Source organism: Opisthocomus hoazin, chromosome 21 (assembly GCF_030867145.1).
Source record: "Opisthocomus hoazin isolate bOpiHoa1 chromosome 21, bOpiHoa1.hap1, whole genome shotgun sequence".
Taxonomy (NCBI): domain Eukaryota; kingdom Metazoa; phylum Chordata; class Aves; order Opisthocomiformes; family Opisthocomidae; genus Opisthocomus; species Opisthocomus hoazin.
This window is the reverse complement of record NC_134434.1, coordinates 2,552,151-2,578,604: the sequence shown is the minus strand read 5'-3', so window position 1 is coordinate 2,578,604 and position 26,454 is coordinate 2,552,151. Positions and strand designations below refer to the sequence as shown.

The window sequence follows — 26,454 nt, the reverse complement described above, 5'->3', positions numbered from 1 at the left end:
CCGCCTCAGGTCTGCACAAGGGGCGTTCTCGTGGGGTGTCTTTTCCACCTACGACTGTAGAGAAAGCGGACGAATGATGGCGGCGGGTGGGATGCCGATGAAAAAAAGCTCAGAAACCGTTTTGTGGGAACCTGTTTGGTGAAATCCCTGGAGTGACTGAGACCATGTCCTCCTCCCCTCCACTGGAGTGAACTTCAAGGAATCGCATCACTAGAAGCATCTCCTCTTATTTATGTAATTTTTGAGGTGCTGCATCGTGTTCTTAGCCTGTTGAAGAACAGAGGTAAACCTCGACTGCAGTTTTACTGATGTTCAAGCTGCGTTTCTCAGGTGCTGCAGAGAGGCACAGCGGCTCTGGGTTCTAGAAACCGCAGGGCAAACCCACGCCTCGCCTGCCGTGGGGGGACGGCCGGGCACCCCGGCGGTGCCGCTGCTGGCTGTCCCGCCATGCAGCCTGCATCGCTGTCACCCGTGGAACAGCGACGGCCACGCGCAGGGGGGCAGAAACCCATCAGGTCTGAGGAGGCCCCAGAGGAGGATGACATGGAGGGGTCACCCGTGGGGGAGCGCGGCAGGCCCGGAGGAGGGCAGCCAGCAGGGCCCCCCGTGAGGCGCCCAAGGGGCGGCAGCGCTGAGGGGGGCCCTGAGGAGCCCGGCCCGGGGGGGGGGGGGGGGGCGCGGGGCGCGCGGCCCGGCGGCCATTTTGAGGAGGACAATGCCCGCCGCACGGCAGGGCCCGCTGCGCCCGGCGGGCGGGCGGGGCGGGGTGCGCGCACGCAGCGCGGGCAGCCGCCGGGGCGCGCGCACGCTCCGCCTCCCGCCACCGCGTTATGTAACGGCCGGGGCGCGCGCGCGCTCCCTTCCCCCCCCTTCCCCGCCCTGTCCCCGCCTCCCCCCCTCCCCCCGCCTCGTCCGCCGGGGCCCAATGGGCGGCGGGGCCGCGCCGGGGGGGGGGCGGGGGAGAGCGCGGCGGATGGGGCGGGCGCGCGCACGCACGAGGCAAGGCGCGGCCCCGCGGCAGTGCGTGCGCGCTCCCTTCCCCCCCCCCCCGCCTTCCCCTCTCTCTCTCCTCCGCCGCGCTCGGTCGTTTCTTCCCCCCCTTTGTGAGGCGCTCGGAGTGGCCCGGACGTCGCTGACTCGCCATGGCCGACGAGAAGCCCAAGGTGAGGCAGGCGCCCTCCCGCCCCCGCCGCCTCACTTCGTCCCTCAGGCGGCGGCGGTGGCGGCAGGAGGCCAGGCCCCGGTCCCGGCCCGGCCAGCCAACGGCCTGCGCTCCGCCGCACCGGCTTTGCGCGCCATTTTCCTGCGCACCCAGGCCGCGGCCGCCTTCCCGCCCCGCCGGGTGAGGGGGGGCCGGGGCCGCAGCCTCCCGGGGCGGGCGGAGGATCCCCGGGGAGGGCGGCGGGGAAAGGGGGAGGGGGGGTGGTGGTGAGGGGGGCGAATCCGGGCTCCCTTCCCGCCCTCCTCGGGGAGAGAGGCAGGTCCGGAGGCGGTTGCTGCTGTTGCCTTCCTCCTCCTCCTTCTCCTCCTCCTCCTCCTCGCGGCGCCGGGGCCGGCCTGGTGGCCGGGGCGCAGCATCCCCGCCCGTCGCTGGGGCTCTCGCCAGCCCCTTCCCCGCCGGCGCTGGCAGGAGCGCGCCGCGGCCTTTCCGGGGCGGGGGGGGCGGGCAGCGCTCCCGGCCCCTTTTGTGCCGCCCCTCGGCCCAGCGGCCCTGGCCGCGGGAGGGGCCTCGCGGGGGGGGCTGCTGCGGGCGGAGGGCAGCTTCGCTTCTCGACAGCAGGAATTAAAAACAACCGCAGCGGACAAACCCACAAGCGGCGAACGCCGCGCTGCCGCCGTTCTTTTTTATTATTTTTTAATTTTTTTTTTTTCTTCCCCCTTCCATTTTTAAACCGAGTCTGAAGGCGGCGGGGCTGTCGGGGTCTGTCCCGTGGCGGGGACCCGCAGCCCGGCCGGGGCCGCCCGACGCCCTCCCCGCTCCTCCCGAGGAAAACAAAGGTGGAACGGCTGCCGGGCACCCCGGGAGCGGGCGCGGGCGGGGACTGGGTAGCGCTGGGTCTTCGCTCTGCCTCTCCCGGGATACTCGGAGCAGCGGAGTTGGAAGTTGGGTCTCTGCAGTTTCTGCGTGGGGCTTCTAATGGAGGCGAGGAGATCAGGCTGCTGCTTGAGGAGGGTTTTTTCTTAAACGTTTTCCGAAGGAGAAAGCTTGGTTCTGTCTCATTTTTTTAAATACGCTCCTTCAAAGTATCTTGGAAGTTTTCAGAAGTAGCTCAACTGACAGGGAAAAGTTTGAGATATACTGAGAAAGAGACTTGCTAGTGCTTGAGATTGTAGTTATAAATAACTTTATTCCTTTGATTGGGAACTGTAGTGTTGCATACTGTTGTGCCCTTGGTAGAAAGAACTTTTTTTAAAAAAAAATCTGTTATAAAACAGCTGGCCTAGTAAGTCTTCACAGTTGCTTTGCATGTTAACCAATGTCAAGAATAACAACGAATGTTAGTAGGGTTTAGGTTTTTTGTGTGTGTGACTTTTTTTTTATTTTCAAGTTACAAGTATTGACCTTTATTTCCTAATTCAAAGTGTTGCATCGGTAAACAGCTATAATATCTTTATTTCCTCCTTTTAATGACCTGTTGCACTTTGGTAGAATTTTCACTTCTTGTTTCATACCTTTTAAAAAAGTATTGTATTTTTTTTTTCTTTTATTTCCTCAACAGGAAGGAGTGAAGACTGAAAACAATGACCACATTAATCTGAAGGTGGCAGGGCAAGATGGGTCTGTGGTGCAGTTTAAGATTAAGAGGCATACACCACTTAGTAAACTAATGAAAGCCTATTGTGAACGACAGGTATGGTTCTTGTGTGATCATCAGGAGAACTGGTGTCTGGGGGAGAGATGATCTCCGTACAGATAGATGAAGACAGTAAAGTCTTAAAACTATGTAAATATGCAAAATGATAAAGACTTAGCAGAAACTAATTGTGTTGTGGAAAGTATATTTTTCTTAGGATCTGTTATAGAGTGGACTGACAGGATTGTGACAGGAAATGGGTAAAATAAAGATCTGTTGTTATCTCTGAAATCTGCATTATAGGTGTAGGCTGTTGGGAGGCAACTGTTACTCTACTGCTCAAAAATACCCGTATGGAAAAGGGTGGGTTAGGAACCTGTGGTGTGAACTTAGGATAGAGAGTTGAGTGATAATTAAAGGTGTTTTTATAACTCCAGGTAACATACTGGTCTGGTCATAGACTTCTGATTTATTAGCTTAGTATTACTGTATTAAGATGAGATAATATCAATGAGTGTTTCAGGGTCTAAAGGTGTCTAGTGTGTAGCTTGAGAAGGAACTTGTACATTTAATGATGAGATTTGTTTTTTCTCTTGTGGCCTAGTATTCAAATTAATCCTCTGAGGGACAAAAAATTTATTTTGCTATCCTAGTGGCAACTGCAGACAGCTATTGCAAGTTCTAAAACACCTGTACAAGAGTAGTGCTATTTAATACTTTCTTCTGAAGCTTTTGATTAGGAAACTTTTGTCTCTGATGTCCATGGTTTTTTAATGAGTGTCTGCCTTTAAAAAGTTCCATCACTAGGAAGGTGTTTGGAATCGGGGAAAGTTTTTTTTTTTTTTAAACACAAATATGCAGTGATACTATTAAATACAATAAAATCAGTATAAAATATTGAGGTAACTATTTCACTGCCAAGAAAAAACAAACTCTAATTCATGTCCAGAGTGGTAAAATCTCTTAAGTTTACCCATTGTCAGAGTAGAACAGGCATATGAATAAAGACAAGGAAAATCAGCTCTTATTGAACATGTGGATATGTTCTTGTATGGGTGTTCTGGGGATAAAATAGTGAATATTTGAGGCTGTGGGCTCAGTTTTCCCATACCTATTAGGCAAAACTCATTTTATGTAAGTCACTGTGTACTGCATTTTGCAAACATAAAGTGGAGTTACAGCTGTCTTTTGGGGAGTTTGAGGATTGGTTAATGGTTTGTAAAGTCCTGGGAAAGATGATTTTAGGAGTACTGTTCATACTTTAGGTACTTGGATACAAACAAAAGCAAGATTCTAAAACTTTTCACCTAAATTTCTAATTTGCTTTAAAAAAATGAAAACTGGTAAAAAAATCCCAGGTGTCAGTTGGAGAGGAAAAAAAAAAAATCCTTAGAATGGGAGACATTTTTTAGGATTTCAGTTTTAAGCTAGTAGATATCCAAAGGGTATTTCTGTGGAAATGGAGTTGTCTTTAAATTCGATTTCTTACGTGCTTGCTTCTCAAACTTTGTTTAAAAGCATTTCTTCTGCATATCTCTTATTTTGTTCATGTTCCTAACTAGGCATACCCAATCTTAAAATGCTTAAACTGTAGACTTTAGATTTAATTTTGGAGAGGTGGAAGTTGCATACGGTGGAGAATTTAGCAGCTTTAAAGAATGAAAATCATGTATTGCAAGTAGTAGACCTAAATGGAAGTAACTAAACCTTGAATGATATGTTTAAAAGATGAAGACTTATCTGTGATTATTGTAAGTGGGGGAAGAAATCGTCCATGGAACATACTTTATTTTTCGTGGATACTAATCTTGCCAAGGTACAGTTTTTCAGTATGTTTTCAGCTATCATTTATTCAGCTCAGAAAGTTGTCAAGAACCTGCAAAAACCCAAAACTTGTGGAACAGGAAATACTATATTTTAAGAAACGCCATGTCTGAGAAAAAGGCTCAAACCGGGTGTTACTGTGAAAAAAGGTGTTGCTGCCATGACACTTAGCCACATGGTTTTCTTAAACAGAATGATGTTCTGAGTGAGCACTGCAGAATCTTAGTCACACTAGAGAAGGCATTTTGCTGTGAACTATAAATTATTACCAAAAAGTTTGCTCGTATTTTTTATTAAGGTGGTTTTCCTGACAAACCAACTTTTCAAAAATAGTGGCTATGTTTTCTTTTGTGTGTTATATCTACTCTTGCATGGCTAAATGAAGGCTTCTTTTCTAATTCAGAAGTTCCAAAGCAGCACCATGCAATCTATTGGATTTACTTCAAAACCAACTAGACTTCTTGTATTTTCAGATACTTCGTAGAGAGAGTAGATAGAACTGGGAAAGAAGTAAGACACTGAGGTTCTTGGTTCTGGTATCCTCAAACTTCATTCATCTTCCTTTGCAGAATGTAGTGTGCTGTAGGATATTTTTTGAAAACTAAGTTGTGAATTTGAAGCTTATGCTATTAGAAGAAGGGACTGTAGTTCTTGGTTATCTCTTTCAATCTGTTGGCTTGAGTGAGAATGAGAAGTAGTCTTCTGGGGGATGGAAGAGGTCAGCAAAATGACTATTGTGTGGTAGAAATTGCTAGTTTGAAATACTTTTTCAGTAGTTTCTGGAAGTAGGGTTTTTTTGTTTTTTTTTTTTTTTTTTTTGACAGTTCCAGCTGTGCAGGGAAAAACTTAGATCCATTGGTTTCTTGTTAATAGGAATTCAAGGTCAGTAAGTTGCTGCTGCAGACTAACAGATGGTAGTTGCATTTCTGGAAAAAATATTTCAGAAAAACTTTGCTTTTGGGGGAGATCAGAAAGGAGTGTTGAATATTGCTGTTTGACGTTTGTTACCCAAAGTGTTGCATCTAATTTTTAAGGGAACTTTTATTAAAAAGCAGTGTAAAAATCCTGGCCTTTGGGGTGAGACTTGTGTACTAGAAATGGTTTTATTTTAACTTACTGTCAGTGGAGGCACTGTTGCTTCTCTTAGTTACTGGACACAATGCAATTTTTAATACAAAACAGATTGCAGCGATTTGTAGTGAAATGCCTGGAAGTCAGTGCACGAGGGGAGTATGAAAACTACATCGGGCACTATGAACGGTGGCTGTTAATAATCATGCTGCAGTTCCAGTGACAAGTTCAAGAGAAAACTAGTGAGTACTTTTACACCAGACTTACTTCCCTTTGTGTTACTTCTCTCTGTCCAGGGGTTGTCAATGAGGCAAATCAGATTCCGGTTCGATGGGCAGCCAATTAATGAAACAGACACACCTGCACAGGTAAACAACAGAAGCAAGACAAAAGAACTGTATTTGAAATTTGCTGCAGGCATTGATCGAGGTGTTTCATATAAAATACTTGTGTAATTGTATATAATAGTGGTAGAAAGTGATCTTTTTTTACTATTATTTTGGTATAACTAGTTTGGAATTATTGGAAATGAAATGCAAGACTTCTTAAGTGTTTTGAATAATAAGTCTATATCACTGTAGTAGTAAAATAAGAAAATTAAGTGCAGTGTAGAGAGGGTGAATCTTGTAAAACTGTTACTTTATTGACTCACGCCTCTGAGATAAGAATCGGTAAGTTAAGAATTGAGTTTTTCCTGAAGGATTTGCTTTATCTTTTTGTAGAAAATGGCCAGGATGTTATCAGAGATCCTGTTCACAAACTTGCATTTGTAATATGAAAGTAATTTTCTGTTGTAATTTGAAGCTCTATTTCAGCTTTATAAAATTATTGAATACTGTGACGTTTGGGTTGTCTGTTAGTAATTGGTTAAAATGAAGGCAGATCCAAGAACAGAATGGGTTACTGTGACTGGAGTATTTTTCTGTACTGCTCCACATAGCTGTGTTTGATGAGCCTTTCCAAGTGATACAGTTTTATATGCTTTTCAGAACCACTTCTTAGGAAATAAGGGATTCCTGTTTTTAGAAGGTTTATAGTAGATCTGTATTTTCTAAGCAGTTGTCCAAAGAATGTGCCTCTTACAGCCATGATCTATGGAACTTTTTAACTTAGAATACTGATAACTGAGTCAACAGGGTGCTGTGCTCTCCATCCATGTTACGCTGAAGCTAAGGACCAGTCTATTTATAGCTGCGGTAAATGCCATAGACCAGTTTGATTTCCTGGAGCAGAAATGGACACTGTTTAGAAATATAACTTACATTAGTTATAGCAGCTCCTTCAGTCTTGGTACAGATTTTTTCAATAGGTAACACTAACATCCCAGGAATATCAACTGTAAAAGTTACTGTGAAAAAAGAAAATTATGTTAATGGAGTATTGCTGTTCCTCACTGGCAGTTTGTTACATCGTTGACAATGTAAGGTGTTCATAATTTTTTTTTTGTGCTTGCCGATGCTCGATTTTTGCCTGGTTGGGCTAGGGGCCTTAATTGTAGTCTGCTTTCTTTAGTGCTGTAGCTGAAGCCATTTGCACGTTTGAACAGCAGCAGCAAAGTGGAATTGTGGCAGTGTTCTAAGGTAAACTGAGGAAGTAAATAGGAGAAAGAAGATGCAATGGCAAAGTAGGCAACAGAGTTAAATATTACCAATGTCAGTCTTTTCCACAGGAATCATACAATGCACCCTGACGTTACATACTAGAATTCATTCTAGGACAACAATTACCAACTGGCACTTTTTTTTTTCCATGTATTTTCTTTGCTTTTGAGTTACGGTGAAGTAGATTAAATGTGCAGAGTTGTGGTGGGGAGTGGGGCTGGTCTGGTTAAGTTGCATAAAAATGAACGAAGATAGGAGATGTCAGAACAACCCAGCCTGTAGTAGAGATCTGAGAAGAGTTGAAAGCCTTTTTTCTTTTTTCTGCTGTAGTTGGAAATGGAGGATGAAGATACAATTGATGTGTTCCAGCAGCAAACAGGAGGAGTTTACTAAAAAAAAAAACCCAACCACACAAAAAAAGAACCTGCTACTTTCTTCTCCAGAACTGTGCTCCCACAGGCGACACATTCACAATTAGAAAAATGAGACTTGGTTCAGCCACATCCTGACTACTGCAGTATAGTTTTCTCTCTTCTCTCTCTGATTTTTTTCTTATTCCTTCTATTGTACATAAAGTAACTGGTGTATGTGCACAGACATAATGCATATTTTTTTTAACTAAATGGCCAATGGTATGTTTTGATCAACATTTAATGGAGGTGGGGTGGGAAAACAAACTGTTTCTGTGAAAATGCCCCTTTCTCCGTTAGTGGCATGCTCCTTCTACTTTTATCTTTATATTCCAGTAAGTTATTTTGCTCTCACTGTTCAAAAACCTTACATACCTTGTTTGATTGGATAATTTCAATGTTTTTCTTTTATCATTGTAAAACCAAGGACAATTTTATAACTTTTTTGTACGTAGCTGTTACATGTAGAGCAATCTCTGTCTAAGTAGGGGTAAATTACTCTAAAAAAAAAAAAAAAAATTCTAGATAGTTTTCCCTTCAAGTAAAGCGTCTTGTTGTTTAAATAAACTTCTTGTTTAAAATAACCAGTTTTCTTTTTTTTTTTTTTTCTGTGGAGTAATAGTACTCAGCACTTGTATTTCTTTCTCTGCAGCTCTGTATGCTTCTCCGTTCTCAGCTTTCTGTGCAGTAAGTAAGTGTAATCCTCCTTTTACAGTCAGAGGACTGTTGGAAGTGAAAGGCTTCCATCAGACCTCTCAGTCAGTCAGTAGTTGAACTGGAAATAGAAGTCAGTTTTGTCTTCTTTTGATTGTTTGTTTGTTTTGGTGTACCTTCTGCTAAGCCAAAAATGCTTGATTAGGCAAACTGCGAAGTACTGGACTACTTACCAATGCCTTTGGGTTGAGCTCTTTTTGTCAGTCTTCAACAGAAACATCAATGTTGTTGTCACAGTAGCTTATTCCAAACTCTGTGTTTGAATGCTTGTTGATGTAACCATTAAGTTAAAAAGAGCAAAGTATTTTGGTAACCATTCAGTTTACCGTGGTATCAAATGGGAGATACTTGGAAATGTAAAGCAAAAATAAAAACCTGAGTTCTGTTTTGGGGTGTATTTAGCTATGGTGGTGTAGATTCCAAGCTCTGCTGTACCATTGTGGTAAAGGGGAAGAGGCTCGAAGTACTGAAGGGGAGGTAGTGACAGTGATGTTTGTCATGAGTCTTTTCCAGAAGGCTGTTCTGGAATTTTCTCATGGGGAAGTTTAGAGGTTGTGGTGAAATCCATGGGCATTCATGAAGGATTATATACCTGCCTACTCAGCAGCTCCAAAGTGTTCGCTGATGTCCTAGGAATGTCCTAATACTTTGTAGTGTTTGCAGTAAGTTACTGCTCTTTGAGGTAGTGACTTGTTAGCAGAGCTAACTTTTTGGTGGGTAGTTTTTGTAATAGTTAATTCAAGAAGTGGTTATTACATGCTAGACCTGTGCCTGCTGGACCTAGAAGTTCTGTGCCACAAAGTTAAAGTGATGGGTCTGTGCGTTTAGCTAATGGAAGATGATCTGTTTGACTTCTGTCATGATTGTAACACATTTGGTATTACATTAATTACCTCTAATGGAGATAAGAAAAAAATAGCATCTGTTGTTGCCGTTGCTTTTGACTATGTAGCTGAAGAGTGTAGGCTACTGTGTGCTGTGGTTTTAATTGCAGGAAATTCTACTGCTAAGCAGATTATGTTTTGTTCTGGTGTGTATCTTGTACACTTCTGTGGTATATCGCAAAGTTGGAATTCCCTCTTGTGAGCAAGTGTTTTCATATCCAAACTCAGAAAGGTCTGGAAAAAAACTTACTTGGGGAAAAAAAATAAATGGGTGGTCATGGTGGGAATGTATTTCAACCCCTTTCATAGGTTGGGTGTGGAATACATTGCTCTTTGGCTTTAGAATCTCTGGCTTTTAACCTGGCTAGACTGCTGATAACAGTGTATAAAATTCTTTCAACTTGATGTCATGCCAAGACTTCTCCCAGGAGAAAGCTGACTTTATCTTGTTTGGCCAAAAAAGATGTTTGGACTTGCTTTAGTTGCTGAAGAAAGGGTGAGGTCTCCTCTAATACAGTTTTTTTTTCAGACCAGCTTAAGGCCGTGAAGCTCAAAACTCCCTGTTGTATCTTGCCTGCTACTTTTTCTTTCCTGAGGCAATAGAAGTCAAGTGACAGGTACTGAACAGCATGCTTTCAAAAACAATGTCTTAATTTCCTGAATTAGTAGAGTGGTACTTCATCTGTCATCAGCGTATGTGCAGGATTCACCTGAACTTCTCCACTCCATTTGTCGCATCTCTCTGCTGTTCACCTGAGTTTGCGCCTCATATTTCTGAATCTTCTACCAGTGCTGAATGGTGGCTATGTAAGATGGTGACTGCAATCAAAAACTGATAAAATGGTCTTTTATGAGAGATGTTTCCTTAATTAGATAAAAATCAAGAAACTGTCTCAAAGAACTTAAGTGATTTAGTTCCTTGAGACCCTCAGACATTTAATTTCGATTAGTCTAGCAACCTGTTAAGTGGGCTGGTGCATTCTGATACATGTTTGTGTCCACAACAATGCGGAAGGACTAACCTATTTTTAAAAAAAAACCACATTTTTTTTAGAACTCTTCTTGTATGGTATTGCAAATACTTCTTATGACAGAACTTGGTGCTTGTCGGTACTGCTCCTCTGCTGCGTAGAGAATTTACCTGTTGATTCCTGTTTGCTGGGACCGAAGTGGTCTTACTGTGCCTACGTCTTCACCAAGACGGCTGCTGCTGGGGGGCATGATTTGGAAGTGGTGTGGAGTACAGGGATGCAAACAATGTGGATCAGATTGTCTGGAGTTCCCTTAGCTGTTTGGCTGGGCTTGGTTTGTAGCAGTTCTTCTGTTTATGCTGGTGGCCTAAGGGACTACTAGAAGTCCACGTGTCGGAGGATAAAGGAAAACTGGGCAAAGAGGTCTTGCCACACTAGTTGGGAGGTAAGTTTTTCATGTTTGTTAAACACCTGAGATCTTTCAAGAGCCTGGGCAAATTACATTATTACCCACAATTTTCGAATAATGTCTTCTAAAGTGATTACCATGCAATTTAGTTAATATTCCTCTCATGGTTTTTGAATGAGCAAGAATAGAGCAAGTCGTAATTGGATACAACGCTCCAGCGAGTTCTTGTGGCTGAGAAGACCTTGCCTTTAGCGTGTGCTGGGTCTTCAGTCACTCAGACAGCTTCAGTTTCAGTTGTGGAATGGACACTACCAGTTATTTAAAAAAATGTAACCAAAATTGTTTGTTTCAGGCACCTAAAGTAAGGCATTTTTATTCATGTACGGAGGGGAGGGAAATGGCAGGTCGAAAGCACAGCTGTTTTTGGTGGGACCTGTAGTTAGCACCTGAAAATCAGAGCCATAGTTCATTTGCACAGTGGGAGTAATAGCCATTTAATAGGGCTCTGCTGAGGATTGGTACTGAGTGGCCTGAGGTGCTGGTTCAGGAGGGATTCTGGGACTGCAAGGCTGTTCGGACGTGGAATATGCTAAGCCATCAGGAGTGTAAGGAAATACTCCAAGTGGTAATGTGAGAGAGGTTCTTGTGCTGGTGTACGGAGGTGTTCTCAACAGAGGAAAAATCCCAAAGTAGTACGAAGATAATTGCTGCTGCAAGATAACTACAGCATCAAAGCAGATACAGCATCTCTGCAGAGGTTATGGTTAAAGCCAGATTATTTTCTTGCAAGAATATTCCTTCCTAGTACCTGCACTTCATTACTCCTGGCAGACAGTGTCGTGTGCGTGCTCTGGTTTTGTCTGTTGGGTACTGGTTCTGTTGTGGCTTACTGCAACATTAATGAAAAGGTGTAATGTGACTGGCTTAAAGAAATAATACTTTCTGTGCTTCAGCCAGTTGGATTGAATTTCTAAGGAACGGCAAGTTGTTTTCAAAGCTAAAAATGAAAAACTAAATGCTTCTTTCATCATCCTCTATTAAGTGAACAATAAATTGAAGGATTTTTATTACACTTTTAGATCGTGTCCAGTATGCTTGTATAAGCTGGTGCGATGGGCTGTTGTGGAGTACCTAAAAGACAATCTAAAAGCTTTTAAATAACTTGAATTATTCTTAATTGTATTACTACTGTAACTGTAATTAATACATTTCATTGTCTGGATTATTGAGGTTTGTTCACTCTGGCTGTTAACCAGTTGCCAGACGGAATGTGTTCTGGTAGCACATAATTGACTCCCCTAATTTATCTTGCTTTTTTTGTACGTGGTGTCAGAATGAATTGGTAGTATGGCACTTGTCCCTGGTGCTTAGGATGTCGGAGTGTCAGGATAAATAGGAGATGGAAGGCTGGAATTTGATCCCTGTTTGCAATTTGTGGTTGGCCTTCAAGATGCTTAATTACAGAGTTTTTCTGGTTTCTTCACTAGCAGTGTGGGACTGACAGTCTTACTCTGGCATGGAGATACTGGGAGGTCCAGCTGGTATTTATGACATGGTTTGGATCCCTTAGAGGGGAAGAGTTTTGCTCTGGTGGTGCTATGAAAGCAGCAGCTCGCGGTCGGCGAGGTCCCAGTAGCAGTGAGGGCCAGCGGGGAGCTGTAGAAAGGCAGCGGAAGTGTGTGAGTTGGCGAGGGAGTGGGGACTGCGTGAAGAATGGTCGGTTTTGATGGTTATCCCTGATACAAGGATGACTTTGGAGCCCTGGGGGAAGACTAAGGTTGTGGAGGCCCAAATGAACAGTAAAGAGATTGTTGTTCCTTAGGAGAGGAATATTCTCTAGGGGCAGGTGGATGCAAAGGACACCCTTTGTGATGAATTTTGTGCTGGTTTTGGTGGCTTAGGTCCCCTCCTCCCTTTTGCCATCCAGTCCATAGGTCTCGTTAAAGCACATCTGGTGCCCATAAGGGCTCGTGAAGTATCACTTGATTAAGAAAACTTCACGGTTCAAGCAAACTTGGACAAGACAAAAGTGGAACGAAAGGAGCTCTTTGAGGACGCTGTCAGGAGACTGACTCCCCCTTCCAGTGATGGTTGTCTCTTCTGCTAAGGAGCAATGCTCTGGAGTATGCTACCTGCCTAGGCAGTGCTGCGTGTCCATACAAGAACAGCAGCGTGAGCTGGCCGCTCTGGTTTTTGTGTTGGTCAGAACACCACCTCTGCTGCCTGGAGAAGGAGTCTGGACACTGCGATTCAAGCCTCCTTCACCTGCAGATGTGGAGAGGCACCAAAGCAACTTTTGCAACTCTTGCAAACCACGGCGTCTGGGAGAACAAACGGTTGAGTCTGTAGGGTATCGGTCTTCCACTGAGCTTCCACCATGTATCGCTTCAGATGCAAAAGTCTTTGAAAGCTGGAAATCCAGCTGTAACAAGGATTATTTATTAGCTTACTTTTTACCTTCAGCTGTGAATGAACTGGGGGAAGAAAGACAAGTCAAAAGCTCTTTTTTTGTATGATGTGCTTGGAATAAAAAAAGAACGCTCCTTGTGCTGTAAGTAGTAGAGACTGACGTGAAGAAGAACCCTCGGTCACGGGAGGATGACCAAGGCGAGGCTTTTCTCAAGCCAATGGTATCTCTCCTTGCCTAACCCTTGCATTTGCTGGAGTCTTGGTCAGACTTCCAGATGCTTTCTGCATTCATTGCTGGTTGAATTTCAACAACAGGTGGAACTGTTTTGTGTCTTGAGTTTTTCAAACAGCTGCTGAGAATTGTTCTGGCCAAATGTCATCATCCTGGGAAGGATGGTAAGCCCAGTCCCTGTAGCCATCTTCATAACCCGCTTGATCTTGTTCTGGGTAAATAATCAGCAAAGCAGCTTTTATTTAAAGACTGTCTTGCAGTCAGGACTGTCTGAGAGATCAGTGGGGTCCCTGAAGCTTTAGGTTTTTAAAGCTGCGTGTTAAAACTGGCTTTGTCAGAGGGAGCGGGTTTTTCTTCATCTTGACTTTAAAAAATAGCTCTGTTGTGTCTCAAGGGTACAAATTTAAGAGTCAAATCGTGTGAGTTTGAATAAAAAGCGTTTAAATGACAAAATACTTCTGCAAGTTCCTGAGAGAGCAGGTGCTTACCTGTATGCGAGTAGGTAGCATCTGCCTTCTTAATGCCCAAGCCTAAGGGATAATAGAATTAAAACAACTGTGTCATGTTACTTAAAATTTCCCTTTAATCTGCCTCTAGAAAGCTGTGATGACAGAATTCCCTGGGGACCTAAAGAATAGTTGGGGCTTTTTTTAAAAAAAGAGACATTTTTATAGATCTTAGATTAGAAAAGATAAAATTCCGTGGCCCTGTTTGTGTAGTTTTAGCAGTTCGGCTCTTTCTCGAGTTGTGTTAATGTTAAGGCTGGTGCTAATTCAGACACTCAACACCTCGCGTGTACGCAGAGTGAAGCAGCAGGAGCAAAGCTTGTGTTTTTCAAACCAGAAAGAAATACTTCCTAGAGAAAAATGGTTTGGGGGTATTAAGGGCTGTTATTAGTGCAAACTGGGAGGGACAGACAGAGCAGATGGGGGTTTTCTTCCCTCTTCTCCCTCCTTTATGCCTAATTAAAATAACCTTTGTGGCGGGAGGTCCCAATGCATTAATTTTGGAGTAAAAGTTGCGGTGGGCGAGGAAGCGTCTGCGGGGCTGAGAGCTGCGGAGGGGTCTGGGGGCTGCCAGTCACCGCAGCGAAGGTGGGTTTGACAGGAGGGTCTGCAGCCGGCGTCTGGTGGGCGACCGGTGCGCTGTGAGCGTTCTGTGCCGGCGCTCGGCAGGAGACGCGAGTGGGTGGCATTGGCGGGCTTCGTACTCCACATTCCGGGACCTGCCTGATTTTAAGGGGATAATCCGCATATTGAAAATAATTCTATCGCACCGTGGGCGTTGAGGTGACGGTGCCTCGCGCCAGGCCTGCGTGTCCGCGGGACGTTGGCTGTGTCGCCATCCTCCATGGAGCCGAACTCTTGATGCGACAGCGGCCTCGTGCAGGCACCTCCCGCACCCGGGCGGCCTCTGCGGCTCATCCGTGCGTATGGGGATCGCGCCATGACACGCTCTGAGGGGGCTTCGAGGCGGGAGCCACCTCCCCGCAGCGAGGGAGCGGGGCCCGGGCTGGGCGCTGGTGGCCGGTGGCGCTGAGGCGATGTCTCGGGGAGGTTGATTTGGGGACGGGGGTGCCCTCACAGCGCGGCCCTCGGCCCCGCAGCGGGGAACCGCACCGAGACTTTTGTCTCGCCTCACGCCTGCTTAAGCCAATCGCGGCTCGCCTGGTAGGAGCGACAGGTCTCCCGCCAATCATCAACAAAAGGCGCCGCCGCCCAGGCGTAGCCAATCACCGCCGAGCAGACGTATTGCTTCACCAATGAGCTTTTACGAATGAGGCAAGGCGGTTCAGGATAGACGGTGAGGCGGGCCAAAGGGCAGAGTGGCAGGACGCGGTCGAATAAGAGCTTGGACTTGGGTTTGAACCGTCCAGTGAGGAGGACTCTGAGAGGCGGGCCTTAAAGTGCTTATAAAAGCTGCGGCCGGTGAGGGCGGCGGCTGCAATTGTCACCGGCAGCAGCAGGGCAGGGCAGGCAGGGGGAGGCTGCTCCGTTCCCGGGACCGTCACTCCCCGCTGGCCTCTCAACGGAGCCCGTTCCCCATCGTCCATTGCCGCCATGACCACCACGACCACGTTTTCGGGCATGGACCCCAGCGGCAGGAACAGCTCCAGGTCCGCCGGGGGCCGGCAGGGCTGAGGGCGGTCGCGGCGGGGCCGTTACTGCCGCTCGCCTCAGGGCCGGGGGGCGCGGCCTGGCACGGAGGGGGCTGCCTGGGGCAGCTCGAGGGGGGGGGCGGGACACGGGTCTGGGGCCGCGGGCACCGGCTGGGTCGGGGCTGGGTGTCTGCGGTTCCTCTTCGCCGCTTCCCGAGCGGGGCGGGGGGCGGCGGCCGCGCCCACCCGGGGACAGCGGGCTCGGCTCGTCAGCTGCGCCGCCGGGGGGGGTGGAGATGGCAGGCCTCGGCCGTGCCCTGCCGCAGCTGCCCGCGGGAGGGGGGCGTGGGAGCTGCCGAGACCCACCCCGGGCTGCTCGGTGTGCGTGTGCGTCCCTGCCTCTTGCTAACAAAGAAGGGAGGCGACTCCCTGCGCGGCCGCATCGCGGGGGGGGGGGGGGGGGGTGGGCACACACAACATTGCCCCCCCCCCCCCCCCCCCCCCCCCCCCCCCCAATCCCCTTCTCTGCCCGCGGCTGCGAAGAGCGGGCCTCGGCCCGGCGGAGCGGCCCCGCAGGCTGCCGCGGTCTGGGTGGGGCCGAGCGGGCTCCATTGTCTGCTCTCCCCACCCCCCCCCCCCCGGCAGCCGGGTCCCCGCAGGCCGCTGCGCTGGGCCGCCGGTCCGGCCCTGGCCCCGGCCTTCCCCCGGCTCCGGCCCTGCCGGGGGGCCTCGGCCGCGCTCCCGGGGGGGCTCGAAACAAAGAAAACTTGGCAGGTGTCGGGGGGGCGGGCGGCACTGTGTCGGGCGCCCCGTCTCTGCAGCTGCTTTCGCGTCTTTTTTCCAAGGTGTTCTGTCTTTTTTTTTTTTTTTTTCTGCAAGGTTTTGGCCTGACAAAGCGGATGCTTCGTCTTCGCCTTTGGCTTTTCGGGGTGCGTTGTAAAACAAAGCAGACACACCCCTACACCCCACACCCCCCGCCCGGTGGAAGCCTGCCCGTGGCTGGAGCTGCGGGTGGGTTTTCGGGCTGCCTCCGCGGGCACCGGGCATGGGTTTGAGCGCGGTTCGCTGCTCGGATGAAGCAAACTGCAACGTCTCGGGCTGAGAGAGGCTGCTGATAAAATCTGTCAACCTCTAGCCGAGGTCGGTGAGAGGGATTGTTCCTCTCACAGTCTGAGGGATGGCTTTTTTCCTCCAGTTACCTCTTCTGCTAATTTCGTGAGGACTGTCAGGGGAAACTTGTGCCGTACTGGTTTCACTGCTGTGGTAAAATAAAGGTGATCAAAGATACAGGACCAAGCCTTCCTCTGAGCAGACTGTTCTTCACATTACTAAGTGCAATAGATGTAGCTAAGAAAATAAACCTATACCAGAACATTTCCTCTGGAAAAAAAAGAATGGAATGATTCAAGACCATTATACCATATCCCTTAATTTGGAAAGGAGACAAAGCAAGTCATAAAAATGTTCTTGGATTCTTAAAACATACTGTACGATCTCCTGGGATCTTACATTAGCAGCTAAGCATTAGTAGTTATAACTTTGGAGAAGAATTTTGTAAGGAAAAGTGGTTTGCTAGTTAGGTAACGCTCAATATCCATGCCAAACACCTTTGTGACTTTTTCTTGCCATTATGTTGTTTGAGCTCTGTAGGCTGGAAAAGTGTTTTTGTGTGGCATCTGGAATGTAGTAGGCACAAAATCTCTAGAGATCCGCATGCTAGTACCGGTGGTGATGACGTCGTAAAATCAGACACGTTCTTTGTGTTGAATTTCCAGGTTTGGTGCATTAACAAGCCACGTACTGTTTTCTGTTGTGAAGTTCTAACTTTAATTTATTGAATGATTTGTAAAGATGAGGGAGTGTGCACTGTCACTAGCTCGTTCTGGCCTTCATTTGAGAGCACCGGATGCCTTGAAAGCCGTGTTGGTGTACTCGCAGCTCTCTGGGGTCTGTGACGCTTCTCACATGGCCACATACATTTGTTCTCCTGGCTTTTGTTTGGCTTCTCCAGCTAACACAGCAGCCTTGAAAAGATCACATGCCTAAGAAAATAAGATCTGAAGGTATTTACAATTAAAGATTTATTTTGCTACTGTCATTAATTTTGGTTGATTTCTGCCAGTTGGAAAGCAGACCACAATACAGGTCGTGAAGTACTGAGCAGGCTTCTTTTGTGCCTGTCTGACAGAAGATAGTTAGATTTAGGTTATATATCTGGAGCTTTGTACACATCTCTCCTAAGAATAGTCTAACTTAAAACTGTTTAATTGCACATTTTAAGGCCAGTCGAGTAGCATGCTGCAGGCTTGAGGGTTTTTCCGATGCAACGAATCTAGAGAAAGGCTGCAGCCCCCAGTCATCGGTGATGCAAGCAGTACTTTGGCTTATATGCCAAACTTCAGTCTTTGCTGTGCTGCCAGTTTGAGGATTAATGTTAGCCTTCACACAGTTGTCTTAAAAAGATGGAATATGATGTGCCCACATATGTTTTTTTATATTTTCAATTGGCTCAGACTGAAGAATGGTAGCAGCAGCTCTTGTGGACACCGAGTCAAGGGCACAGGTAAAATAGAGGAGTGTTTTATTTTTGTAACTGTTGCTGAAGAGTAGTGGAGATACAGTGCCTGCATTGAATGCTGGCAGGCAGCTTACCTTTATAATTCAGATTGTGTGCTGAGACATGATAGTCTGCGTCATTTGCTAAAAGCTGATGCATAAAACAGTCATTTCTGTTTGGACAGAATTTAGCCTGTGTGACTGCCCGTTACAAGAGCCAGCTCTTGGCTTACTGGTCTTGTTTTATGTAATGGAGTGCAGCTGAGTGAGGGTACACGCAGGGTTGTAACGCTGACTCTCTCTCCAGAGTGCTGCGTCCTCCTGGTGGTGGGTCCAACTTTTCCCTGGGTTTTGATGAACCAAAAGAACAACCCCTGAGGAGGAACAAAATGGCATCCAGCATCTTTGGAACTCCTGAAGAAAACCCACCTTCCTGGGCTAAATCATCGGGTAAGAGCACAGTGCTTTGTTTCCCAACCTGCTGACAGGCATTAATTCATTTTTGGTATCAGCCTGCAGCTGCTGGTGGCTCAGTGTGGAAACAGAGATTTGCTTCCTACTTGGTAGTTTAGGGCTATAAATGATGTCTGGTTGCATGGGATTTTTTTTATTTCTTGTTTTGAATTACTTCCAGAGGTGGGTTTTTTTTTTTAATGCAAGTCTTGGACTTAGATGTTGCAAGCAGATACCTAGGAGAACTGTATTTTGGATTCAATTTGTTCAAGTTAATGAAGTCACACTAAAGCAAACTTGTGTCTTAGTATTTGGAGCAGCACTGATTAGTCTTGATTAATCAGAGGAAGTTCAGCTTTGTGTTTCACTCGCAGCTGGGATTAAGCTTCCATTTCTGCAGAGCAATTCCAATATGGGTGGCCCTGGGATCCTAGTTTCCATCTCTTTAAATGATGCCCTCAACTGCATGAGGTGCTGCTGTAAAACAGAGATTTGTGAGACGTAATCTAAAGGAACAGGACATCTTAGAGTGGTAAAGCTTTACCTGAAAAAAAAGAAACAAAACCCAAAAACACCCAAACCCCCCAAAACCCCCCTGACCATTTATGATCCACTTTCCCAGTAAGTTTATCTTGCAGCCAGATTAGAATCAATCTCTGCTTGTAGGGACTAAGCCGGGTGAAATCAGAGAAGACTGTGAATCATCTGGGCCACAAAGAAGAAACTCAACTGATGCAAACTGTGGAGACTTTGTAGATCCCAAGGTCAGTATGTTAACTACGAAGAGCCTGATAATGGGACAATTCACGCTCTGTGTGCGACTGCTTTATCACTGGTGTTCACACAGTTGGAAGCATTGTAGGATTTTGAAGCCTTGTTCTCAAATCTGTTCTTTTCCTGAAGGTTCTCTTTCCCGTGATAGCCTTCTAGTATGTTGATGAAGGGCTGGATTTGTCTGAAAGGACCCCTTTCTACAGCTTTTAACTCTTATTGGTGGGATGGTAATGAAGTGGTATGAAATCTAGCTTCAGCTAGAGTGTGTGTGTTTTAAGAGATTTTACAAACAATAGTTACCTACAACAAACTCTGTGGATCCATTGACTGACAAAGGACTTGGTTTCACATCCCAGCAAGGACTTAGCCTCGGTAGCATGAATGCTAGTTTTATTTCTGTTACACCGTCAGGTGTGTTACTTTCTATGTAAACTGTCTGCTTCATAGGAATAGAGAGCGTGATTTGTAGCATTAATGTGGGTTTTGCTTCATGTATGATTACATTTAATGGGAAAAAACAGGATGAAGAGTAACAATTCCTCTGAATTTAGAAAAACAGGAACCTAGGGTAGACTGCGCTTACGTATACAAATGCTGGAGGGGAAAAAAAACAAAACTGTGTTCCTTAAAGCTCCTCAGTTTTAGGTTTTCTGAAAAGAACTGGGTAGGTGAATTGTTGATCTCAAATGTTGTGGCAGATACCTTTTGTCTCATGGGTTATAAACAGCAAGATTTATTTTGATAATTGGCGTTGATCATTACTTTAACTCATTTTTGTTATTAATAGGCGCTCTGAGCCATGAAATTGTTCTTTGTCACAGGGAATGTTCCAATTTAGCAAATATAAGTGAGATTAAATTTGTAGCTGCTACTGTGGAAAACAAAAATAAACTGTTTAGTCTAATTCTATTTTCTGCTTAATTGTATTAAAGACTGTGGTTCTCCGCTTTGCAGATAAATTCTTCCAATGCAGAATACTTTAATTTTATGCAGTTGTTACAGCTACAGACAGGAGAAGCTGGAGCTAATGTACTGTAGCCCAGTCTGAGGCTGAAGGCGATATATTTGCATTTATGTCCTGATGACTGCAGTTTCACGATGTAATTAGCAATGTTAAATCTGTGAAAGTTGGTAAAATCTCATGCCATTGAGGAGCCTTGGCAGCTTGCTGCCAGAAGACTTTCTGTATCTTTGTGTCAAGTAGCAGCCTGTGAACAGACTCAGTATGAAAAGAATATTTCGCTGTTTATGCGGTGAAGGAAACTGTATCAGTAATGTTGCTAAAAGCTGATCTGAATTTCACAAGTGAAGTTAAATATCCTGGATAGAACAAATGCTCTTGGCCTTGCTAACAGATAAATGTTTGAGGTGGGAAGGAGTCGCTTGGCAGAAAGGAGAGGACGCTGAGCCATTGCTAATTGCTGACAGTAGAACTTTCTTGTTGCTACTGCTGGGCAGTTACGATGTTCTGGTTACTGTCAGTGCTGCTTCATGAAAGTCGCTGTTTGTAAGAAAGTGCTTTTGCGCACCTGCATCCTTCACAGCGTGGGAATAACGAGTATGCCACGTGTTACGGGTCATCAGGCTTTCTTCAGTGCTGTCTTTTAAAAGTATGTTAGGGAAGTAAACAGCTGGTGAAATTCAATTAGTCGCTCTGTAAGAATTGCTGCTTACAACCCGTAATATTAATCTGCAGAAATATGTGTGCAGACCCCGCCATGCCACTCTGCTGTCTGTCCCTAAGAGCCTATCTGTCCCTAAGAGTCTAAAAGTGCTTTATTGGGTTTGTCACTCAAAGTGTTGTTAGATAGAGCAGCGTCCCTGACCGCCATGGTCATACCATGGAGTGTTGAGTACCCTTGATGGAGGGGAAAAAGGTGTTGTAACGTGTTTCTCTCTCTTCTAGGGAGGAGATGGTGGTGGTGAAACTTCTGGTGAGTAACTCCTTCGGACTCTTCCTTTTGCAGTGAGGCGCTTTTGAAATAGAAGAAGGTACAGGATATATGAATGGTTGTGTATTCGGAGAGAGACAGCTTGGGGTTGTCCCTTGAATGCATCAAATCCGTCAAGTGACCTGACTACTTCTATGGAAGTGGGAATGTGGAAGGAAATGGCACAGCGCCTGTTAGTCATCAGGTTAAAAATGGGAATGGTCCTGTTCATTTATTTTGCCAGCAGCAGTTGCTGTCAAGATTTGTTTTAAATACTGGAAGGTGAGGTGGATACCATCTTGCAAAGAATTCAGTGATTGACAGACTATACTGCTGTTTATAGTAGCTTATAATTAAATAGTACCGTCAACTTAATGGATTTTAGTTCAGCAATTTACTTCTTTCCTGTTGTCTTCTCGTACAGCAAACACTGTATTAATGGAAATAAGCAAAACCAGCTACTGCATCTGCAAGTGTCTGCATTAACTAGCTGTTAAGTTCCTGTTGCTTTTTAAATGCTGATTTTTGCCAAGGAAGCTCATGTGCATACTGCAAATGTCATGTAAAGGGAGGCATTTCCCCTAGCAGCGTGCATGTTAACTTTGAAGTGTTTTTTCTAGCTCTGAGGCTGGAAATCTCTCCTTTGTAAGATTCACCTTATGTATAGCTTACTTCCTGACGCGAGGAATGTGTGTGTTGACTGGGTTCGAAGTGCTACTTTCAACACGTGAGAGCTGTGGGAGATCACTAAAGCCATTAGCAGTTCCATGTCCTGAAAAGACTTCTGCTGGGAGGGTGGGAGTTTTTCCAGACTGTTTTTAACTGCCTCTGAGTGGTATCTGTGCCCAGAATAAGTCTTGCTTCTTTAGCAGCCTGCTTCTAATCAAACTATACAGGCTTCTTTAATATTGCTTCCTCATGTCTGTCTGATCTTAATTCGCACTGCAGGCGTTTAGAGTTTATGCCTCGAGTAGAAGGATGTGGTTTGATAATAGAAGTAAACTGATCTAAGGGCTCTGCAGCTTCTCCTGGTGCCTGTTTAAACCAGCTCAGCAGCAGCGAGGCAAGAAGAGACGGGATGGGAGGAAGCAGAAAGAGGGCTGCCTGGGTTAGCAACAGCCGGCTCAAACTTTGAGTACAAAATGGCATTCCTGACTCGTAGAACAAGTTCCCGTTTTCACAGATGTCATATCTGTTGGCTTTTGGTTTGTTTCTGGTAGGTGACAGTGAAAGGAGGTCTTATCAAGTACTGAGTAAATGTATGCTGGGACATGGTTTTAAAAAAAAAGTGTTACTGGAAAATAACTGGGGTGGCCGTGACTAAAAATGTAATTTTTGAAGATGGTTGAGATGAAATAAAAATGCCAGGCAAACATATGAATGTTAAACTTCCACTGACAATACTGAGGAAGGAGTAGAAAGTTAATGCTTGCTGGAAATGTTGTCTGTGGCAGATAGCTGAGAATCTTGATGGATTGTTAAATTAATTTCTGTTGCTGATAGCTCTGGGCATCATAGCTTAATGGAGCGCAGAGTCCTGTTGAGCTAGCTGTGTCACTCCAGCGCCTGATGTTCCTGCTGTGTGAGATGGCAGACAGGAGCTAGGGAACATCCCACCCCACCTGGCGCACGCCAGATTTCTGTACTTGATGTTGTAGAGCTGTCTGTGGGGCTTGGAAGGGGCCGAGTGAATACACCTCCAAAGAAAAGCCGTCTGCTGACGAGCTCACGGCATAACCGGATTCTTAATAGGTTTCCATCGTTAAAAAATGAATGTTTATTCTTCTGAATTTGGAAATTTATTTTCTGGATGTAACTGATTATAAACCCCAAGTAGGTGGCAGGTGGGGTACGCATATTTATTATTCATGCCTATCTAGGGGAAGAGAACTCTTGCCTTTTGCAGCATTGTTCTTGTGTGTTGTTTGGAAGCTGTAGATCCCTTCTGTGCGTCAAGGTTTGCGATGGTTTGCAGTATACCCAGTGGAAAGCTGTTTCAGAGATTATACCCTTTCTGATAAGGGAAGAACTTCAACGTTTGATCTGGTCCTGTTTCATATACCACTTCAGTTACTAAGATAGCGAATTTATCTATACCTGGATTATGTGGGAAGTGCTAATGTGTGTATCAGCTGGCTACATGAGCCTCTAAATGCCACAGAAACTTCCCCAAAGTCTCCTGTGCTGGTAGTTCTTGGACAATGGGGCATTCAGCGCTGGTGAGCTGTGGGTACGGCCGCGGTGGTTCTCGGCTTGCTGAGTAAGCAGGCAGTGGTACATGTGAGCTATGGAAACATCAAGCTTGAAACTTTAACTGTTTTGTTCAGATGTGCCAGTGGGTTAGTGAACGCAGCAGGGATACTACCCTGGAGATTGTTATAAGCGTGGATCCAGGGGGTTCAGTGGACATGAGGGGTTTTTCAGTGTTTCTGATAAAATCCTGCATCAAAGATTATTTAAAAAAAATAAGTGGAGTTGCCACGGGATTGGAGGAAAGCTGCTCCTGTGGATAGGAAGGTAGCTAAAGAATAGGAGGCAAAAGGGAAGGGCTTAGTGATTGCTTTTCAGGTTGGAAAAATGAGCCATGGGAAGTGATGCTGGGACTAGTTTTATTCAGTGCCTTCATCCGTGACCTGGAAAAGGTAATGAACAGTGGAGAGTCCAATTTTGTTGGTGATGCAAAGCTCTTTCAAGTAGCCAAATGTGCTGATGGCAAGAAAATCTCAGTGAGGAGGACTCAACTTAAAGAAGACAGGCGGGTAAAAAGGTGGCAGATTAATATTTATAAGTGTAAACTAATGCATCTAGGGGAAAAAAAGCCAAAACATGACAGTCTTGTGTTCAGCTCTGCTCAGGAGTTAAGTCCCAGGATCTGCCTTGAGCCTTACTACTGAAGTTCTCTGAAATGTTTGGAGGGGCCAGCAAAATGCTGAATATCGTCAGTAAGAGGATGGGAAACAAGACATCGCTTTGCCTCTGTAAATAAACAACGAGATACGCTCACATGTTGAATTGTGTATACAGTCCTCGAAATATAAAGAGCAGAAGGTTGTAGTGGAGGTAAACAAGGTGCTGAGGAAGGTGGTGGGAAAGGTAAGGAGGTGCAGCAGCTGCCTGATGAGGAGAGACCAAAATAGCTGCGTCACTTCAGTTGAAGAAAAGGCTGGGGGAGAGGGAATACTATCGAGATTTGGTAAATCATGAAAGTGGAGGTTAAGGTGAATGTGCAGCTGTTCCCCAGGTCCTCCAAAGCAAGAACTAGTGGTTATTAGATACAACGAAGGGCTCTGTTACAGACAGAAGTACATCTTCACAGAGCTGGCGATGAAGCTCCACTACTCTCGCCCTGCCAAATGTCAAAAGGCTACTTGGTGCTGATTTGGGCCTTTGGCTCATAACTGATTGCGTTAATCTATGAAAATGTGAGGTGCTAATGTACTTGCTGTGCCTATGAGTTAATTCTCAGTGAAGCAGCTACATTAGTTACTTGCTACAGTATCTAAAGTGCTTCCTGCTGAAGAATTCCTTCTGTGTCCCATCTTCACTTTTGGTCATTCCAAAGTGTTTAAAATAGATGAAACCATCACGTGCTTTCCAGGGGATGCACGATCAGAGCCCGCCCGTGCATGGCTGTTTCCTAGTCTGTCCTGTGCGAAGCCTCAGAAGTGTGTGTCAGATCCTCCTCCCTCCAGTTACAAAATTGGGAACGTAGTTTGAATCTGAACTCTTGCTTACGAGTACTGGTGCTTCTGTGGCTTGGTGTCCAGCACCTGCTCAGACTGGAGTTACAACTGTCATAGTCATACGCTGACTAATACGTACAAGACTTAAGACTTAAGCTGCTTGTCATTCGGGGTGGGGAAAAAAAGATTGCTGGGGGCCTCTAGCAGCAGCAGCTGAGTGAGTGTGGCTCTTGGGTGCCTAAAACTGAGCTGCGAGGCGTCGGAGTTCATCTGAAAAACACTTCAGAGGGCTGAAGTCCGTCCTGCCGGCAGGTTACGGCAGCGCCTGAGCGTGTCTGTAAGCCCGGGGCAAGCTTACAGGAGTTGATCTAAGCCAGCAAAACATCTGGCTTTCATCTTCCCCGTCAAACACTTTAAAAGCTTCTTTTCTTCTAGAAAACACTGAGGCTGATGTAGAAGCTGCCCCAGGTCAGAATGAAGAAAAATCCCTGCCTGCTGCACCTGTTCCTAGCCCAGTAGCACCAGCACCTGCACCGTCCAGGAGAAATCCACCCGGTGGCAAGTCCAGCCTAGTCCTCGGTTAAACCTTTCCCTTCCTGACTGTTTTGAACTTGTGTCTGTCTCTTTCCCCCATGCTTGTGAACTGCACAACTTGAGCCTGACTGTACATCTCGAATTTCTTTCATTAAGAAGAAGCACTTTATGTACTCCATCATTTTTTTTGAGATCAAGGGTTTTTTCCACTTCTGTCCTGTGTTTCCCCCAGATCTACTGGAAGTGACATGAGTGTTTTCTAGTGATAGACTCGAAGGAAAGCTTTATGAAGTAATGTAATTCAAAGGAAAGTAGTTTGGTTCTAAGTGTGCTTAGAGGGTTTTTGTACTGAGATTTTTTTTTTTTAGAACCCCTTAGCTTTACAAGGGTCTAGAATCCTGGTTAAACAGGCCAGCAAACAATCAGCAAGAGCAGTCCCTTCCTCCACGTGTGGGGTTTGGGGAGCTAAAAGGCTCCATTGACTGCGTGTGGTAAATGCCTTGAGCCCTGCTGTGCCAAACAAATCATAGAGTGGTTAGTGTACACCATGCTGCCTTTAAAAAAAAAAAAAAAAAAGTCTTGATACTGGACTCCTAGGAAGCAGGGTATGTGCCAAATGGAGGGCTGATGACCAGAGCCGCCTGGCCTGATGCTAGGAGGGGATTTGTTCAGTCTTTATTCAATAAAGGTGGAGTGGATCATAGAAATAAATAAAAATGACAAGGCATTTTTTTTACAACTGACTCAATGCTGTGCATGATCATGCTGGTGCTTGACCATGAGGTGAAAATCTCATCCTTTAAAGTGTGTGTTGTAATTTCACGAAGCTGGACTGTTGCTTAAAAGTAAATAATATAGAAATTTTGAAGCAGTGTTTCCTGTGTGGGTTTTTTTTATTTCCTCGGTTGGGTTTTGCTTTGTTCTCGGCTGCCTTTGTCTCGGCCGGCCTGCCCTGTTCTGTTAGAGGTGGAATGCTGCGGAAGAGGAGAGCGCTTGTACCTGGCTTGAGGGCACCATCGTGTGCCATCTTCTTCCCCTGCAGAAAGTGTCTGGCTTCCCTCCTTGGTTTTAGCTTCTAGCTCAGAGAAGTATGGAACATGGCTTG

The 26,454-nt window shown here is 45.7% G+C and overlaps 2 protein-coding genes across 2 annotated transcripts; both read left to right on the top strand.

The window, feature by feature from the left end:
* Positions 1-1,026: 1,026 nt before the first annotated feature.
* Positions 1,027-8,285, top strand: SUMO2 (small ubiquitin like modifier 2). The gene is made up of 4 exons (XM_075440958.1): positions 1,027-1,163; positions 2,721-2,852; positions 5,987-6,058; positions 7,622-8,285. Exons 1-4 carry the CDS (start codon positions 1,143-1,145, stop codon positions 7,682-7,684), a joined length of 288 nt encoding a protein of 95 aa, XP_075297073.1. The 5' UTR covers positions 1,027-1,142; the 3' UTR covers positions 7,685-8,285.
* Positions 8,286-15,251: 6,966 nt separating this feature from the next.
* On the top strand, positions 15,252-26,224 carry JPT1 (Jupiter microtubule associated homolog 1). The gene is made up of 5 exons (XM_075441030.1): positions 15,252-15,436; positions 18,282-18,424; positions 19,094-19,191; positions 21,108-21,135; positions 25,251-26,224. Exons 1-5 carry the CDS (start codon positions 15,381-15,383, stop codon positions 25,397-25,399), a joined length of 474 nt encoding a protein of 157 aa, XP_075297145.1. The 5' UTR covers positions 15,252-15,380; the 3' UTR covers positions 25,400-26,224.
* The last annotated feature ends 230 nt before the right edge of the window (positions 26,225-26,454 follow it).